The sequence below is a fragment of the Entelurus aequoreus genome, linkage group LG22, assembly GCF_033978785.1.
Source record: "Entelurus aequoreus isolate RoL-2023_Sb linkage group LG22, RoL_Eaeq_v1.1, whole genome shotgun sequence".
In the NCBI taxonomy this organism is placed as follows: domain Eukaryota; kingdom Metazoa; phylum Chordata; class Actinopteri; order Syngnathiformes; family Syngnathidae; genus Entelurus; species Entelurus aequoreus.
In genome coordinates, this window is record NC_084752.1 from 877299 (window position 1) to 891737 (window position 14439).

The following is a 14439-nucleotide window of genomic DNA, read 5'->3' on the forward strand; positions in this document are numbered from 1 at the left end:
TAGTAACTAATTAGATTACCATAGTAACTAATTACATGGCCATAGTAACTAATTAGATGACCATGGTAACTAATTAGATTACCATAGTAACTAATTACATGACCATAGTAACTAATTAGATGACCATAGTAACTAATTACATGACCATAGTAACTAATTAGATGACCATGGTAAGTAATTAGATGACCATAGTAACTAATTCCATGACAATAGTAACTAATTAGATGACCATGGTAACTAATTAGATGACCATGGTAACTAATTAGATGACCATAGTAACTAATTACATGACCATAGTAACTAATTAGATGACCATAGTAACTAATTAGATGACCATAGTAACTAATTACATGACCATAGTAACTAATTAGATGACCATAGTAACTAATTACATGACCATAGTAACTAATTAGATGACCATAGTAACTAATTACATGACCATAGTAACTAATTACATGACCATAGTAACTAATTCCATGACAATAGTAACTAATTAGATGACCATGGTAACTAATTAGATGACCACAGTAACTAATTAGATGACCATGGTAACTAATTAGATGACCATAGTAACTAATTAGATTACCATAGTAACTAATTACATGGCCATAGTAACTAATTAGATGACCATGGTAACTAATTAGATTACCATAGTAACTAATTACATGACCATAGTAACTAATTAGATGACCATGGTAAGTAATTAGATGACCATAGTAACTAATTCCATGACAATAGTAACTAATTAGATGACCATGGTAACTAATTAGATGACCATGGTAACTAATTAGATGACCATAGTAACTAATTACATGACCATAGTAACTAGTATATCATGCAGATTCCAAGCATGTAAAGACTTAGTATAGTTGAAGGTCATTATAAAAGATGAGTGCACATCATAATGGCAGCTACACTTTACATCTTAGAGATATAAAAAATGATTTGGGAATGTCAGGCGGTCCAGATTGAAAAGCTCAACGGGCCGCATGTGGCCCCCGGGCCTTCATTTACCCAGGTCTGTCTTACAGTATGTCTGACACGACCCATTCATAAGCAGTTTTATATTAAAACAACGGGTCGCATGGTGACTATTGGGCGGAGTTGCTCAAGAGGTGAGGTCACCATACTATTGACTACTATATTGTGGTGTGCAATAATTGACTGGACTGGAGCGCAAATACTGGACCCGACGTTACGTCACATTGGAAACCGTTTTTTTCCCTTTGAATTACCCATAATTATTCCAACATCATTGTCATGTCAACTAATGGACTGGTCAGCCGTATGCCGTTCAAGTCTCCACAAAAACGTGGAGGCGGGTTACTTTTTGGGGTGGAAGTAGAGCTTCTTGGTGAGCATGGAGGCGAAGCACGGTACCTGCTTCTTCCCGATGGCCTCCCTGTCCCTACTGTTCAAAACACTCCTCATTGACACTTTGCGGTTGACCAGCGTCAGGAGTTCTGTGAATTCCAGGGACTCGCCGAACCTCTTAAAGATCTCGCAGAGGTCCTGGATGTACCACGAGCCGTTGACGGTTTCCCGGTGGGAGTAGTAGCCTTGATAGGGCACACAGAAGACATTAAGGGTAAGCATTGACCGTTTATCGGCGAACAATATTTGGCATTTTGACATAAATCGATATCAGTGAAGGGACTTGAGAGTTGGTGGAAATATGACCACATCACACCAACTCTCCAATCCCTTCACTGGCTTCCTGTTCCACTCAGGATTGAATACAAAGTCTCCCTACTAACCCACCAGTGCCTCCATGGAAATGCCCCCCTCTACCTCAAAGAACTACTCACCCCCAAATCCTCCACACAGGCTAACCTCCTCCAACCTCCGAGGACAAAGTTACGAACAATGGGAGACCATCTGTGGAACGCTCTCCCTGACCACATGAGGGCACCACAGACTGTGGATGCTTTTAAAAAAGGCTTTTTTTTTAGATATATGCATACTAGTTTTAGCTATTTGGCTGTTCTAGTTTTTGTTTTTATTCATTTTTTATTATCTTTTTATTTCTTTTAATACACTGTAGCACTTTGAGGTTGTTTACTCAATGTAAAGTGCTTTTTACAAATACAATCTATTATTATTATTATTATTATTATCAGCCTTTTATTGGTACCGGACAATTATTTTTTTCCTTCTACAACTACAACAGAAATACATCAGCAGATACAATATATACACATATGATAGCAGTATTTAGTATCAAAACAACTGTGACGAGTACAAAGCACCCCACCCTCCCCCTTTTCTCTCCTTGGAGTGCTGATTGCTGGCAGCACATCTCATTTGCTTACAAGAGCTTCCTTTTTTTTTTTTTGTGCAGGGAATTCCAGTTTTTGTCCTTCTTTCCTGGAGTCTTCCTCCCGTTTTGTGTGTTTTTGGTACTGCAGCGATCGCAACATTCGCAGCGTGGGAGTGCCGCAAGTTTTCATGTTCCGTGATTCAATCAAATAATCTTAAATATCAGATGTATCTGATATTTATATAATACGTTAAGAAGTCGTTTCTGTAACATCCAGAAATAAATTGTCAGCCAGCTTAAAAAAAGTCTCCCCTATAAGCTACGTCAGAGGTGTCAAAGTGGCTTTCACTGAGGGCCACATCGCAGTTATGTTTGGCCCCAGAAGGCTGCTTCTAACAGTTAATGCTATTATTACACAATTTTGAATGCATTTTATTAGTAGATGTTTTTTAAACTAAAATGTAAAAAAAAATATGGTAAGTTGCAATAATTTCACCTCAAAATTGAGTGTATATTACTGTAAATGGAAAAACAGTACTGCTGATTTTATGGTTGAAAAAAGGCAGCTCAGTTGCCAGAATTTTACTGTTAAATTGACATTTGTTTTTTTACTGTATATAAAAAAAACACTGCAATTTTACAGTAAAATTTCGGCACCTAAGATACCAGTTTTTTTACCGCAAATCAACAACTGTAGATTTTTCGGTGTATTACTGTTAATGCCAAAACGACACAACAGTTTATTAACGTAAAAGAAGTACTGTTTTTTAGAGAAACATTTTGTGAAAACCACAGTCAATTTCACAATTTTACCATGAAATCTATTGCTACTTTTACATTGCACAATTTGATGGATAACTTGCTTTGAAATCTTTATTATTAGTATTTATTTCTATTTAAAAAAGGGTAAAATGTTTGATCATGTATTTTAGCATAATTACACAATATTTAATTTAACATAATTTGCGATTACATGGAGTACATATATTTTGTTTCTGCCCAAATAGAAAGAAAGAATACATTTAGTAAAAAAAAGTAACAGTACTTTATTGATACATATTATTTCCAGGCTTTCGAGGGCCAACTAAAATTAAGTGGCGGACCACAACTGTTTGTTGACACCTGTGAGCTATCTGATCCCACAATTACACTGCAAAAAGTCAAATCTAAGTAAGATGAAATATGTCAAATAAGGGTGATATTTGCTTATTTTCTGGCTGATAAGATCATTCTTCTTACTAAGCAGATTTGATGTTAGAGTGTTTTACTTGTTTTGCTCCTAAATGATGTCAGTAAGATATTACAGCTTGTTGCTGAGATTTGATGAGCTATATTGAGTAAAACATGCTTGAAACTAGAATATCAACTGTTGTGTCATCAACACTCACAAGTAGAAAATTACTTTTTTAAAGTCATCATTTCTTATTTCAAGCATGAAATAAAAAAATCATGACTTTGACACAATTGTGTCTCATAATTAAAACAGATGACAGCCAAATGCTGTTTTATTTTCAATGAAACAATAGAAAATAGGTACTCATATAGTAGTACAGTTGGCACAGTACAGTAAACTGACAGTTAATATTTAAACATTTCACATGTGACATTTCTAACTATTTTGAACAGAAATAGTTCATGCACATTCAGATAAATTATTTAAAATTATAATTAAATTTGTTGGCCGGGGTCCGGGCTGTATATATGCGCACTAATTGACTGAAAGAGCACGCACTTGGAGCGATGATGTCATGTTATCCATGGAAAAATGCATTTTTAGAGCATATGATTTGCCTGAGCGGCTAGGAGACCCCGAGAGTAACAAGCGCTTGCCTTGTTGCCTTTCCATTAAGAACAATAAACTAGTTTTTAGTATAAGTTTGCTGCTTTCAAGAAATGTAATGCCGAGCGCATATCATTATGTCAAGATAATGGCACTAGCATTTACTTCATTTAAGAATATTTTTCAACATATTGAGCAAAAAGGTCTCTTTTTTTTTCCTACCAAGAAAAGTGCACTTGTTATTAGTGAGAATATACTTATTTTAAGCTATTTTTGGGTTCATTGAGGTTAGCTAATTTGACTTGTTTTGGAAAGTCTTGACAAGCCACATTTTCTTGTTCTATTGGCAGATAATTTTGCTTAGTTCAAGTAAAATACCCCTCATTTTTGTATTATTTTTTTCTTGTTTTTGAACACTGACTTTTTGCAGTGTGTTGGCCGCGCCCGGGAATCATATCAGCTCAGATATCGGTTATCGGCCTCCGTGACTACGAATATTCAGTGTCGGTATCGGCCCAAAAAAAGGATGGTCACGTCTTTCAAAGGCAAATTGTAGGTCTGCTGGAGGGACTTCTAGACTTGGTAGGTTAAGTATTTCCCAAAACGGAACATGCTTGAGTGTTACGCAGCGGTCGGCTCACCTTCCGCCACAGAGTAGCACATAATGAAGTCGGCTCCAGCCGGGAGAGTGTGGACGGCACTGGCGTCCACCATCACCTTGTTCGTCTTGACCTCGATGTCCACCTCGTCACAGGGTTCATCGTGCTTGTCTCCACGGCACGCCTGGCGGAGAGAGAGAGAGAGAGAGACGTATTTGAACTAAGAGCGCTAACAGATGCAGTTAAAGCGCTGTACCTGCAACACGAAGATCTTGGGTTTCCCGACTAGACTTCTGCACTTGTCTCCTTTGAAGAGCGTGGTGATGTGCTGGATGCTGATCTTGCCGTCGTACGTGTACACGTGCTCGTCCTCGCCGTGGCTCAGGAAGATGAGCACAAAGCAGTCCGCGTCCGAGTGGTCGGCCTCGGCAGCTGGGGGAGCATCGGGTGTTGTTTGTCAAACATGACGGCGAGTCAAGTGGAGATATTTTGTTAAAGCCACTAAGTGATCTTTTATTTTGGCAGCCATTCATAGACAGCCAGGAAACCAACATAAAAACACAAACAATAGGAGTATTAGGTTCCTCCAAGACTGCACTGCAAAAAGTGAAATCTAAGTAAGATGAAATATGTCAAATAAGGGTGATATTTGCTTATTTTCTGTTTGATAAGATCATTCTTCTCACTAAGCAGATTTGATGTTAGAGTGTTTTACTTGTTTGAAGTGTTTTGCTCCTAAATGATGTCAGTAAGATATTACAGCTTGTTGCTGAGATTTGATGAGCTATATTGAGTAAAACATGCTTGAAACTAGAATATCAACTGTTGTGTCATCAACACTCACAAGTAGAAAACTACTTTTTTAAAGTCATCATTTCTTATTTCAAGCATGAAAATAAAAAATCATGACTTTGACACAATTGTGTCTCATAATTAAAACAGATGACAGCCAAATGGATCTTTGCTGTTTTATTTTTAATGAAACAATAGAACATACGTACTCATATAGTAGTACAATTAGTGAAAATATACTTACCGTAATTTCCGGACTATAAGCCGCACCTGACTATAAGCCGCACCAGCTAAATTTAGGGGAAAATACAGATTGCTCCATATATAAGCCGCACCCGACTATAAGGCGCAGGGTTTTGATGTGTAATTAGCGTAGTATATAGGGGTTCCTGCTACCACGGAGGGGATTGTCGGGACAGAGATGACTGTTTGGGAACGCAAAGCGTCCCATTTATTAACAATAAATCTTTCAATCATTCAATCAAACTTTCACATCTTTGACATGGCGAACAGCATTCGTGCAGAGTACAAATAATACAACGGTGCAAAGTAATACAAAGTGCTCGCCTGTACGTTATCAAAATAACCAGCCTACCGGTATATGAAAAGTCAGTCTTTAATCATTGTGTCATCGTCTTCCTCCTGCGTACTAAAACCACCGAAATCCTCTTCGTCGGTGTCGGAGAAGAACAGGCCGTAAATAAGCCGCACCCTTGTATAAGCCGCAGGGACCAGAACGAGGGGAAAAAGTAGCGGCTTATAGTCCGGAAATTACGGTATTTTAAGCTATTTTTAGGTTCATTTAAGTTAGCTAATTTGACTCGTTTTGGAAAGTCTTGACAAGCCAAATTTTCTTGTTCTATTGGCAGATAATTTTGCTTAGTTCAAATAAAATACCCCTAATTTTTGTATTTTTTTTCTTGTTTTTGAACACTGACTTTTTGCAGTGTAGTCATTGTCAACAATGGTTATTTAAAAAATCTGTACTTTAAATTGTCTTTTGGTGTTTCTTACAAACCTTTAAGTTAGCTTCATCGATACCTTGTAATCAGCTACAATGTTTACGAACAAGATGTCCTCTCAAAGTTGTCTTGGATGTTTAATAAAACTCAAACAATAGGTACGTTAGGTTCTTGAGGACTTGCAATTGGCAACGATGGTAAAGTTAAAAATGTATACCGTATTTCTATGACTATAAGTGGCAGTTTATTTCATAGTTTGGCCGGGGGTGCGACTTATACTCAGGAGCAACTTATGTGTGAAATGATGAACACATTAGCATAAAATATCCAATAATATTATTGATGTCATTGACGTAAGAGACTAGACGTATAAGATTTCATGGGATTTAGCCATTAGGAGTGACAGATTGTTTGGTAAACGTATAGCATGTTCTATATGTTATAGTTATTTGAATGACTCTTACCATAATATGTTACGTTAACATAGCAGTTGGTTATTTATGCCTCATATAACGTACACTTATTCAGCCTGTTCACTATTCTTTATTTATTTTAAATTGCCTTTCAAATGTCTATTCTTGCTGTTGGCTTTTATCAAATACATTTCCCCCCAAAAATGCGACTTATACTCCAGTGCGACTTATATATGTTTTTTCCCTTCTTTATTATGCATTTTCGGCCGGTGCGACTTATACTCCGGAGCGACGTATATCTGCAAAAGAGGACATGTCCAGTGAAAAGAGATAGACTGACCATACGTCCTCTTTTCACCGGACATGTCCTCTTTTGCGGAGCTGTCAGGGCGGAGTTTCTTAAATGCCTCAAATGTCCGGCATTTTCAGTTAGGGTTGCGTGTATTTTCAATGTACGTTCAGGGTTAAGAAGGGGTTAAAAACAAAACAAATTGGTGAGGGAGGGGCAGAGACAGAGAGAGAGAGAGTTATGTTAAACGCGCATGCGTCGCCAGGCTCTGCTTTTTATCCATAGATTTATCACATTTAATTTTTTATTATCTATAGCAGGGGTGTCAAAAGTGTGCCCCGGAGGCCATTTGCAGCCCACAGCTAATGTTTTAAAGGCCCACGGCACATTCTAAATATACTATTCAAATAAACACAAACATAACAAAAGTGAAATAAAAAAGCTTAAAGGTTAAATGTAATTTAGAAAAAGTTGCAATGTTGACTAATAAAACAAAGCTGTTTTTTTTTCTTTCAAACTGTCATTGCTCAAAACATAATATTGAATCAAAATCAATGTTATTATGAATTATTGACCTATCCAAGGTTCCCATTACTTCACATCAAATATTACACTAAGAAAAATATTTTTGGTGGAAGATTTTGCAAATTTGGTAAATAAATAACCCAAAAATGTATATTTTGTTGTTTTCTTACTGTACTGAAAATTAACTGAACTGTGACCTCTAAACCGAGCAGTGTTTCCCACACATTCATTTTTCTGTGGCGGCCCGCCACGAAAGAATTAAGGCCGCCACAAATAGATTTATTTTTTGTGTCCTGTCCAGCTTCTCAGGCAAATCATATAGTTGATGTAGATGCCCATATCGGCTGTTCACATTTACTTTACAAAAGAGAAGTGTAGGATCAAGATTTTTGGAGCTCTTTGTTCAGTGGATCAGATGTTTGATGAAGCTCTGTGTCTATCTACCACCACTACTGTTTATTTGTTACTGACTGTGGCAGGACACCTCTGCCTCTGTTTCACTTTATGTTGCTGGTAAATAATATGCTTGTAGTAGTAGGCTAAAGTTAAATTATTTAGTATGCACTAATTAAAGGGGCAGAGCTTTAAGAGACATTTTAGCTTTTATATTTTATAAGATATATTTTTTGTAAGAACCACAATTAGTAAATATATTTCAGTGAATAAGTTATTGTTCAAATCTGTATATAAATATGTACATAAAGTGTTGTAATTATATTGTAAAATGGATGGATGGATGGACGTTTAAAACAAAACTGTTATTATTAATTAGTAAGTATACATTTTTTGAGCCTTTTTAGAGAAAATCACATCATTGTAGTAAATTATGCAAATTACTCGATGATGTCATGGTGACCACGCCCATAGCCACGCCCCCACCGCCACAGGTATCTTGGCAGTTTATAGGAAACACTGCCGAGGTATGTACCGAACCGAAATTTTTGTGTACCGTTACACCCCTAATATTTACAAAACTCATACCAAAACACAAACAATAGGTTCTTAAAAGAACTTGCCAAAGATGATTAAGAAAAAATGGTATTCACTAAAAATGATACGTTGGCTTCATTGAAGCTGTAATTGTTTCAAAGTTTTACAAATAAAACTGTAAATTGAAGTGCCATTTAGGAAAACACATACATGGTGTTGTTCAATCAGCCAAAAGTGTATTTTATGTTTACAAGTGAGAAGTGATCACCTTCATGGATTTTCTCCAAGACTTCCTCATTTTTGTAGTTTTCGTAAACCTTCACCTCAAAGTTTAGCGCCTTCAGCCTGGAAGAGACCAAAATACAGCGTGATGCATCGCAGGAAGCTAGGGGAAAAAAGGAGAGATTTACGGTACCTGATCTCTAATTTGTAGCGGTCCATGTCGGTTCCGTGGCGGTCGTTCAAGCCCAGACGCCAGAAGAAGCGCTCCTGGTTGAAAATGAGCGCCAGGCCTCGACGTTGGTAATCCATCTTGTACTCCTGGCGGGGGTCCAGAAGCGCCTCGCTTTGGGAACATTGAACATCGCTCAATGAGAACCAAAAGGTGGACGTATCGAACGGTGAGGTCTACCTTGTGAAGGCGTCCGTCTCCGTCAGATTCAGGCTGCGTGTCGCTGAAAGACGTGACATGATGACAATGAACACATGACCACATTGCACAAGCGGGGGTGGGGGGGGGGGGGGTTGTCAGACGCCAACTACAGGTGCACAATAAGCACAAGCAGGCATTGTTGGGCCAGCTTAGAGTCCTGGCGGCCTTCAATAGATGGTGGAGAAAGATGACACCTCACCCAGCTTTTTGTTTTTTACAAAAAGAGCTGGGTTTTTTTTTTTAAATATATACGTTGCACTGAAATTAAATGACAACACCCCCAAAAGGATTACAAAATATTACCCACTTTTTAATTTAAATGACATGAAAACCATTTTAATACCTCCACCATGGCTTAAAAATGTACACAAAAGACGAGCCCTTTATAAAAAGGTCCCTATTTGGTCATCTGAATTTAAAAAGGCAAAAGAACCAATGCAAGGTAAGGACAATATTAAAAAAATTATACTTCAATACATTGAAAACAAATGTACTTGTAATATAGTGTAAAAATTCATCTGTAATTTTTAAAAATTTTAAACATTTTGATTTATTTTAATTCAATAAATTGTGGACGCAGTCGGATTCAGATCCAGATTCAATTTGACTTGACACGTGTAGACAAACACATATACCGTGTATTAAAAACATTTAATATTATATATTAAGACTAGGGATGTCCGATAATGGCTTTTTGCCAAAATATCCGATATTGTCCAACTCTTAATTACCGATACCGACATCAACCCATACCGATATATACAGTCGTGGAATTAACACATTATTATGCCTAATTTGGACAACCAGGTATGGTGAAGATATGGTCCTTATTTTAAAAATGTATAAAATAAAATAAGATAAATAAATTAAAAACATTTTCTTGAACAAAAAAGAAAGTAAAACAATATAAAAACAGTTACATAGAAACTAGTAATGAATGAAAATGAGTAAAATGAAGTGTTAAAGGTTAGTACTATTAGTGGACCAGCAGCGTGTGCTTACGGACTGTATCCCTTGCAGACTGTATTGATATATATTGATATATAATGTAGGAAGCAGAATATTAATAACAGAAAGAAACAACCCTTTTGTGTGAATGAGTGTAAATGGGGGAGGGAGGTTTTTTGGGTTGGTGCACTAATTGTAAGTGTATCTTGTGTTTTTTATGTTGATTTAATTAAAAAATAAATAATTAAAAACCGATACCGATAGTAAAAAAAAATACGATACCGATAATTTCCGATATTACATTTTAAAGCATTTATTGGCCGATAATATCGGCAGGCCGATATTATCGAACATCGCTAATTAAGACTTAGACTTAGACTAGACTTAGACTTCCTTTTTATTGTCATTCAAATTTGAACTTTACACTACAGATAAGAACGCAATGTTGTTGCATTAGCTCATGGTAGTGCAGGATAAAAGAGCAATAAGGTGCAGATAGAAATAAATACATTACTGTACAGATAAATATATTGCACTTTTGCATATGCATCCACTTGTATGGATGTATGTTATATTGTCCAGCCAGTTAATCCATTTTGGGGGGGAATTGAGGGGATAGTTATAATATTAATATTATTATACATAATAAAATAAATGACTAAACATATTGAAAATGTCTTCCCTATAAAAGGGTTTAAATGAAATTGCCAATGCAGTCTGGCTCAGATATGGTTTACAACTGGTGTGACACAAATGGGGCTATTGACAAACATATTAAATATAATATACTGACACAAACATAGTCTATTAAGATTCTGAGTACAACTATAATTAAAAAGTTGCATTTATCTTATTTTGCATAAATTAGCGGTGCAATTTAGACCAGGGGCCGTACTTATCAAGCTTCTTAGAGTGCCATTTTACACTTAAGTCCTGAGAATTTGCGAAATTTAGTCCTACTCTCAAACTTAAGAATAAAAGCTTTTTATCAACGTTCTTAAGTCTAAGAATCACTCCTACTCTCCACGATATTTAAGAGACCTTCAGAGGTGTCTTAAGTGGTTAGGAGTTGCCAGCAGGGGATGGCACTGAGGCGAGAGAGACGTGCGCCAACGTTCAGGGAACGGAACAATGTTTTGTTTTTTTTGATGACAAGCAGCTGATCAAACGGTATCGTTTAGACAGAGCGGGTATTATTTTTGTCACAGATTTAATACTTTTCGATTCCTTGTTGATTTCTGCATGTGTCTGCAGTGGGCTAGTATATATAGAGCCACCCACACCAGTTTCAAATTAGTTGCCTAATTAATGAATTGGAAAGAAAATGTTATGACAGTAGCGTATGTGTGTGGCCGTGAGGTGAGTGACGTCAGTGAGTGTGTGGGCGAGAGAAGAGAGGGAGCGGTAGCGTGAGTGCCGGCGGGGACTAGTTTGTTTTGTATTATTTTGTAGTTTATTGTCAAAATATACACTCCCATTGTCCACTTAAATATTTCCAAGATATTTCTTTATTCTTAGACAAGGGATTCCCTTCCGTGATTGGTCATTTCTATGGACACAGAAATGACGTCACCTAAAATTGCGTTTACGGCACATAGTAATGTCGTAATTCAGCTCTGAGTGTGACACTTAAGATTCAGTCCTACACTTCGCTGAAAGTGTGAGTAAGACGCTTGATAACTAACTTTTAAGTGCAGCTTTCAGCCAAGAATTTATTTACTCTTAAGTCAACTCTTAGCAGACTTCTTAGGAGTCATTCTAAGAAGCTTGATAAGTACGGCCCCAGATCTGGATTAAACTTGGTTGGACACATACTGTGTCAATACACTTATCACTTTTCATTCAAATAGGTGAAAGTTAAACTGATTTGATTGAAAACTAAATACAAAATTGTTTTTATGTTTAAACAATTTGGGCTTTTTTTTTTTTTACAACTCCATCAATAATTCATTATTTTGTTGAATTGTATTAATTATATAAATAATACACTTTTACAGTATTAAAAATGACAAAACAGTTAAATACAGACAAACAATATAATTTGTTCCATCGTGTTATATTGCAGGAAGTGATGATACGAGCATATGTTTATTGATTTATTACATTTAAAAACAATTGTTATATAATAAGATAAATGTAATAAACGTAAATAGTTAATTTGCAATTTTAGCAATCTTGCAGGTGAACCGCGAGCATTTAGAGCAGACCTGGGCAAATGAAGGCCCGGGGGCCACATGCGGCCCGTTGAGCTTTTCAATCTGGTCCGCCGGACATTCCCAAATATTTTTTTTAGATCTTTAAGATGTAAAGTGTAGCTGCCATTATGATGTGCAGTCATGTTTTCTAATGACTGGAAGTCTTCAACTATACTAAGTCTTTCAATGCTTGGAATCTGCACTTTTGCATGATATTTTAGTGACTAGTGTTGTCCTGATACCAATATTATTTTGATACTTTTCTAAATAAAGGGCACCAAAAAAATTGAATTATTGGCTTTATTTTAACAAAAAATCTTAGGTGTGGCGGACCGGTACTTTTCAGAGGCGGTATGGTACCGAATATGATTCATTAGTATCGCGGTACTATACTAATACCCGTATACCGTACAACCCTACTAGTTACTATGGTAATCTACGTCACAGCAGCTCAGACGAGGCACCAAGCAGTGTGGGTGGGGAGCGTTTCCACAGAGCCTGAAATGTGGGTGTCAGGGACAGACGCGGAAGGAGATTTTTACAAGAAAGTTCTAAAGCTTAGTGATATATCACATATATCAGATTGTAGATGTTTGTTGTTTTTTTACCCTTCACGTTCATATTTCCCTGCTTTTGTTGCATTTTTGTTGAATGTTCTCAATATTCAGGGTTTTATCGTTCATAGAAAAAAATTATATTCCATTCCGTTTTTAATGCGGTCTGTCATAACATTTTTAGCATTCAATCAGACTTTATTGTGAGGTTTTGTATTAGTTTTCCTAAAAATAGATATACCGGCCCCCAGACACATTTATTTCTCTAAATGTGGCCCCCGAGTCAAAATAATTGCCCAGGCCTGATTTAGAGTGTACTTTACACTGAATCATCAGGTATTTAAACTGCATACACAGGGCTCGTTGAGTTAGTTAATCATTAAAAAAAAGTATATTTGTTTCACTTTCGACGTCTTTATCTTTTGCTTAAAATAGGAGTTGTAGTCTGTTTTAAACTTAAAAAAAAAAAAAAAAAAAGCTTACCTGTGCTGTCTGTGGTGGTTGTGTTGTCCATGGCGACACGTTTTGCTTAAAAAGGAAAGAACAAGAAATAATTAAGATTTGGAAAAAAAAAAAAAAAAGTATCTTTATGCTACTTTTTTGAAACATTGAAAAAGGCGTGACCGTTGACAGCGTTCACACGTAAACAGCCAGCCTACAACTTCATTGTCACTTTTCACGGACTCGCAGGTGTTTCTCCGTCCTCCCGCAGACGACAATGTAAGAATATATTTAGTCTCGATGTCGTAAAGAAGTTTTACCTGGCCGGTTGTCTCCTGTCACGTACGACATGTTTGCACCTTCGTCCTCACTGAGTGACTCACTCCCACAGGCCCCGCCTCCTCCACGCTCATTGGTCAAGTGGCGGATAACGATTGGCCGCCACGTCTGCCAATCAACACGCTCTCCTCCGCATTGGCCCTACATAGCCCACACTTCAAACTAATAACATGTAATAATTACACACACAAGGACATCTGAAACAAATATAGCTATTTGGTTTGTTTACAAGAGTGACGTGGAGTTTCACATAATGAAGGACAAGTTACAAACTTGAATCATTCCCTTTGTCTCCTAACAAGGCTTCTTCCTTCCTGGTTTCCTCCTGCTCGTAAGGACTTCCTTGGCGTCACTTTCCCCACTTGTCTGACTTCAAGGCTCGACTTCGTCCTGTCTCCTTCTCGTGTTCTCCATAGTTCTTTGATCAAACGGGAGATAAACATAGATTCACTAATTACAGACCAGTGTCACTGCAGTCACAATTTTCTAAAATAATTGAAATAATACTTGTAGAACAATTAGACAGTTTTATTGAAAAGAACATGCTGTTGAGTGCAGGGCCGGCCCGTGGCATAGGCCGTATAGGCAAATGCTAAGGGCGCCGTCCACCAGGGGGCGCCACGCCAGTGCCACAAATGTTGGAGAAAAAAATAAAAATAAAAAAATAAGTTGGTACTATTATTTCTAAATCCAAAAAATAATCCCACGTTAATTAAAATGCAAAGTAACGCCTATTTAATAGAAATATTATTTGTTACAA

General features: G+C 36.9%; 1 protein-coding gene across 1 annotated transcript; it reads right to left on the reverse strand.

The window, feature by feature from the left end:
* Nucleotides 1-1019: 1019 nt before the first annotated feature.
* LOC133639848 (caspase-6-like) lies at nt 1020-14083 on the reverse strand. Its single transcript, XM_062033499.1, has 9 exons — nt 13953-14083; nt 13661-13820; nt 13383-13427; nt 9182-9224; nt 8966-9115; nt 8819-8895; nt 4896-5071; nt 4682-4823; nt 1020-1559 (listed from the first exon to the last, which is right to left on the reverse strand). Exons 1-9 carry the CDS (start codon nt 13959-13961, stop codon nt 1324-1326), a joined length of 1038 nt encoding a protein of 345 aa, XP_061889483.1. The 5' UTR covers nt 13962-14083; the 3' UTR covers nt 1020-1323.
* Nucleotides 14084-14439: the final 356 nt, after the last annotated feature.

Bases quoted from the DNA above. Each gene is read 5' to 3' on its own strand.
- LOC133639848 (XM_062033499.1), bottom strand. The intron at 13,428-13,660 runs GTAAAACTTCTT...TTCCTTTTTAAG, and splicing joins GACAGGAGACAACCGGCCAG to CAAAACGTGTCGCCATGGAC. The intron at 8,896-8,965 runs GTACCGTAAATC...GGTCTCTTCCAG, and splicing joins CGCTACAAATTAGAGATCAG to GCTGAAGGCGCTAAACTTTG.